The following is a 5,413-nucleotide window of genomic DNA, read 5'->3' as shown; positions in this document are numbered from 1 at the left end:
TCTTGTCTCGTCTCAGTTATTGATCTTAGTACTAATAGGCAGACAGTGGCTTCAGAGTAATGCATTTGGAGGAGTCCATCCAAAGAAAAGACAGGAAAGATTATGAAGATGATGAATACTAAGCACAAAATATATATTTTTTAAAACATTGTATAAAAACAAACACCCTAATTGTGTTTATATGTGTATACATATACATTTATATTTGTTTATATGTGTGCTTTTATTGAGATGATACTCAGATTAGATCTGACAATATTATCTAATGATAGTTTAGACAGGCATCTAGTGTTGCAGTGATGCAAATGAAGTTCCTGAAAACACAAGAGTGATGATTTCATGTGAGTAAGCCTGAGTAACAGCCCCACCCAGTGAAGATCTGTGGTAGTGACCAGAAGGTTCCTGCTGAATTTTGACCTCTTTTAGTTATAATATAAGAGGATAAATAGTCCTATTTTTGAGAAAGAAAGAATGAAAGAAGGGATAAGTCAAGAGAATAGACACTTGAACATTGTTGCATCTCAACAATGCTGATAATTTATGATTCTGTGTGCTTTAGTATTTTTTATCTGATAATGAATAAATATCATAAAAGCTAAACTGTGTGTTTTAAGTCATTTCGTTAAAAAAAATGCCTTGCCTGAATGCGTAGAGGTGACATTCCAGTGAATACATATTCGTTAATATAATTCTGAAATAACAGATGTTTTTTTCCTTGTTTTTCTTTTTGTGTGTTCTTTGACCACAGTGGAGAATACTTCTATATTTATATAATAGTATTATTTTTAGTAGTAGTATTTTAAGTGGAAATTGATCGCGCATAGAAAAAAAAAGGCACAACGTTTCAGACAATACATTCTTGATTATTTGTGTACATTGATGACAGTATATTTCAAGTAGTCCTGTAACCTTCTTTGTCAGGAAGAATGTCTGTACATGAAGAAAAGAAACCTCATCAGCTCAGTAAAATCAAGAACTGTGTGATTAATTCTTAGAAGGTCAATATCAAGGTTGCTTTTGAATTTACAGATGTATGCTGGAGACGTTTATTAATGCAGCTTTCATGGAAAAACGTAGAATAAAAATATTTGTAAAACATAAATTTTGATGGAAGAGGAATAATAAACGCACTGTCTAGAATTTTTGGTACAGATTATTTTAAATAAACTTTAAATAAAGTCAAATTGGGGAAACACTGTACACCAATAAATTACCTGTATTACAAAATCCAAACAAGATATTCAAAAATAAGTATTTGATCCAACAGGAATAGTCAAGTGAAGTTTGTATTCCCGATGAACCGTCACCTGTGGTGATATTTTTGGGTATTGCAATTAAATGGAAATGCAAACCTATAATCTGAAGTCAAAGCTTATTACACATTTATATATTTTACATGTTTTTGTCAGTGAGGCAACCTACATGGACATTAGTAAATACATGCGGTAATCAAATAGTTTCACAGAAAAGGTTTGTCTCTCAGGTTTGTCCTGTGTGCTGCTGTGTGTCTCTGTCCTGCTGTCTTCTGCCTGTGAACACACACTCTGCTGTGCTTTGTCCTCTGAGCTCCTCTTGATAGTCAGCTCTCTCTCAGCCTCTTCAACACACGGAGCTTTGGCTGAACAGAGGCTGGTAGAACAGAGGCTTGATCTCTGGCCACAGACTGCGTACAGGCCAGTACAAATCCATGAATGGACTGAGTGCAGACTGGACTCCATGAGAGCACAGCATCTTCAGTGTGTTTCGTGTTGAGTCCTCTTCTTGTGAGATGAAACACTGTTCAGGTGTCTGTTGTCTTCTTGGTGTTGCTTGTCTTGCTTTCTGTCTCAGCAGTGAGACTGTCCCAGTTTATATATACTAACTGGAGGAGGTCCAGAGTCTTCAGGAATGTTCTGGTCTTTGCCACAGATCTCCACTGGGTGGCGCTGTTTCACAGGAACAGAACCTCATTGTTGCTGCTGAAAAAACTTAAATCCCCATCCATAACTTGAAATATGTACTATTTCCCCCCGAAATTTTAATTTGCTTTGCCTGAGAATAAAAACTATATCTACTAAACAAATATCTGATTCATGCTGATGAAAGACCAGCAAGAAATTGACCTCTTCTTCCTCAGCCCTCAACCTGCTCTCACCAAGACTGAAAAATACAAAAAATAAAATAACAAAACTCTGCATTACTTGAGAAGCATAATATAATACAATATTTACTGGAATATCCATTCTAACCATATATGCAGTGAATTTGTTTTTAACAAGACCATTGATTTAAATACGAATTTAAATGCAAACATTGGAGGTAAGCCTTACATGTGCACCATTTCCCCAGAAGGGGTCCAGAATCTTCAGGAATGTTCTGGTCTTTGCCACAGATCTCCACTGGGTGGCGCTGTTTCACAGAACCTCTGACGTCACTTGTGAACTGAATGCACTTCATGTCTGATGTGAAAAGCTATTTGTCTACTGATCAAAAAATGTTTGGGTTCATGCTGATATTTTTTAAACACTAGTTCAAATCAATTTTATAATCCAAAACATATTATTAAAATCAAATAACACAAACTCCAAATTCTAAGAATGTGTAGAGAAACATGTAGTGAACATGTTTCAACATATAGCCATTACCATATATATCCACCAGGATGGGTTGTTTCTCAGGAGTGCAGAGTTCACTTAATAATTCTTAATAAGAATATGTTTTTGCAAATGTGTTTTGCTAACTTCAAATAGCACGATGTTAGTAATTATCACATGTGCAGTATATAATTGTTGTTAAATTATATGGTGAAATAGTCTGGCTTGTAAAATATTTGCTCAATTTATCAATACTTGGTATATTCTTCATGTTTGTTTGAAGGCTGTAACTTTCATTTGTTTAATAGATTACTGGAAATTGAAAAACAACACACACACACACAGAACTTGTGGAAACTAATTGCGCAGTATTTGATTTTTCTTACTTGTGAACTGAATGTTCTGTTGTTCACTTTGACATCGAGTGTTGTCACATTTTTGGAACAGACAATAAGATTGCATGATCTACTCTGAAACTACCTGGTCTATGAAGTGTTAACTCAGATAAAGCCAGGAGCTCATTCATCAAACCCAGATGGTGTTGAATTAAACAACAGCTTTCAGTCTGAACTACCAAATTCAATTTGTCCTCATTTGTTTCTATTTTTATAAGCCATAAAGTTTAGAATTTTAGAGCTGGAGAACTTGGATGCATGGATCACAGGACCTCAATAAAACTCCTTCTATCCTCCTCTGTGCTTTTTTTCTTTGTTTGTTTTTAATGTAGGACTTAGAAAGAAACACACAGAAAACATAGTTAAGCTTTGATAACATTTATTTCTCAGCACATGAAAACTGAATGAATATCAATGCAAAAACATTTATTTTACATTGGTATCATTTCATATCTCAGTCCATGTTTTCAGGTTTGTCCTGTGTGCTGCTGTGTGTCTCTGTCCTGCTGTCTTCTGCCTGTGAACACACACTCTGCTGTGCTTTGTCCTCTGAGCTCCTCTTGATAGTCAGCTCTCTCTCAGCCTCTTCAACACACGGAGCTTTGGCTGCCTGGATGTGGAGATTCCCATCTGGACACAGGTGGCAGGTGATGGCTTGAGGGTTCAGTCCTTCAGGCAGATCAAACTCCTGTCTGAACTCCTGCAGTCTGTAAGAGTACGAACCTTTCCCGTCCTCCTGCTTCTTCTCTGTCTTGCCACTGACTCTCAGCTTCCTGCCCACCTGCCTGACAGACAGCTCCTCTGGGGAAAAGCCTCGAGTGTCCAGCATCAGAGCAAACTTGTCTCCCTCTTTCTCCAGCTGGACGGCAACTGGCTGCACAGCCATGCTGCTTTGGAAAGGATCTGTTTCCTCCAGGATCCTGTGTTGAAGTTTATCCATCAGCTCCAGACTGCTGTGCAGATCCTGTAGGTTTCTCTGCAGGAGATCCTGCTGGTAGAACAGAGGCTTGATCTCTGGCCACAGACTGCGTACAGGCCAGTACAAATCCATGAATGGACTGAGTGCAGACTGGACTCCATGAGAGCACAGCATCTTCAGTGTGTTTAGTGTTGAGTCCTCTTCTTGTGAGATGAAACACTGTTCAGGTGTCTGTTGTCTTCTTGGTGTTGTTTGTCTTGCTTTCTGTCTCAGCAGTGAGACTGTCCCAGTTTATATATACTAACTGGAGGAGGTCCAGAGTCTTCAGGAATGTTCTGGTCCTTGCCACAAATCTCCAGTGGGTGGAGCTGTTTCACAGGATTTATGACATCACACGTGCATGCTACATATTTCAGATCTGACATCAAGTTTTTATTGTTTCAGTTACATTATTTAAATTTTTGTTCAAATGTGATATTTAAAAAAACACAACCACACCTCCAAAATCCAAGAACATCTAGATACTCTTTCATGGTAATTGCAGAACATAGTGCAGTTTGATGCATTTATCACATATAACCAATTTGTGGGGCTGTTTCTCAAGAATACTGACTTCAGTTAATGTTCAATGTAGGATCAGAACTGTACATCTTTAACATACTTTATTAAATTGCTACAGTTGGCTGTTGATAATTATCAGATTTAAAGTATTTATTTATTTATTTTTTGTCAGTCTCAGCTCAAATGATCTGTCTTGTGAAATGATTGCGTGTATTAGGCAATACTTATTTTGTTCTTCATGCTTCTTTCAATTCTGTAGCACTGCATTTGTAAAATAGACTGCTCAACATTAAAAAGCACGGCTCACATACAGTGGGGCAAAAAAGTATTTAGTCAGCCACCGATTGTGCAAGTTCCCCCACTTAAAATGATGACAGAGGTCAGTAATTTGCACCAGAGGTACACTTCAACTGTGAGAGACAGAATGTGAAAAAAAAATCCATGAATTCACATGGTAGGATTTGTAAAGAATTTATTCGTAAATCAGGGTGGAAAATAAGTATTTGGTCACCTCAAACAAGGAAAATCCCTGGCTCTCACAGACCTGTAACGTCTTCTGTAAGAAGCTTTTCTGTCCCCCACTCGTTACCTGTATGAATGGCACCTGTTTGACCTCATCATCTGTATAAAAGACACCTGTCCACAGCCTCAACCAGTCAGACTCCAAACTCCACCATGGCCAAGACCAAAGAGCTTTCGAAGGACACCAGGAAAAGAATTGTAGACCTGCACCAGACTGGGAAGAGTGAATCTACAATAGGCAAGCAGCTTGGTGTGAAAAAATCAACTGTGGGAGCAATCATCAGAAAATGGAAGACATACAAGACCACTGATAATCTCCCTCGATCTGGGGCTCCACGCAAGATCTCATCCCGTGGGGTCAAAATGATCATGAGAACGGTGAGCAAAGATCCCAGAACCACACGGGGGGACCTGGTGAATGACCTGCAGAGAGCTGGGACCAA

At 38.2% G+C, this 5,413-nt stretch overlaps 1 protein-coding gene across 1 annotated transcript; it reads right to left on the bottom strand.

Moving 5' to 3' along the window:
- Nucleotides 1-3,315: 3,315 nt before the first annotated feature.
- LOC146514530 (heat shock protein 30-like) lies at nucleotides 3,316-4,193 on the bottom strand. The gene has a single exon (XM_085167110.1). It carries the CDS (start codon nucleotides 4,059-4,061, stop codon nucleotides 3,423-3,425), a length of 639 nt encoding a protein of 212 aa, XP_085023236.1. The 5' UTR covers nucleotides 4,062-4,193; the 3' UTR covers nucleotides 3,316-3,422.
- Nucleotides 4,194-5,413: the final 1,220 nt, after the last annotated feature.

This window comes from Neolamprologus multifasciatus, chromosome 7, assembly GCF_963576455.1.
Source record: "Neolamprologus multifasciatus chromosome 7, fNeoMul1.2, whole genome shotgun sequence".
Lineage (NCBI taxonomy): Eukaryota > Metazoa > Chordata > Actinopteri > Cichliformes > Cichlidae > Neolamprologus > Neolamprologus multifasciatus.
Note: the sequence above shows the minus strand (reverse complement) of the source record. Positions and strands in the feature narration are given on the sequence as shown.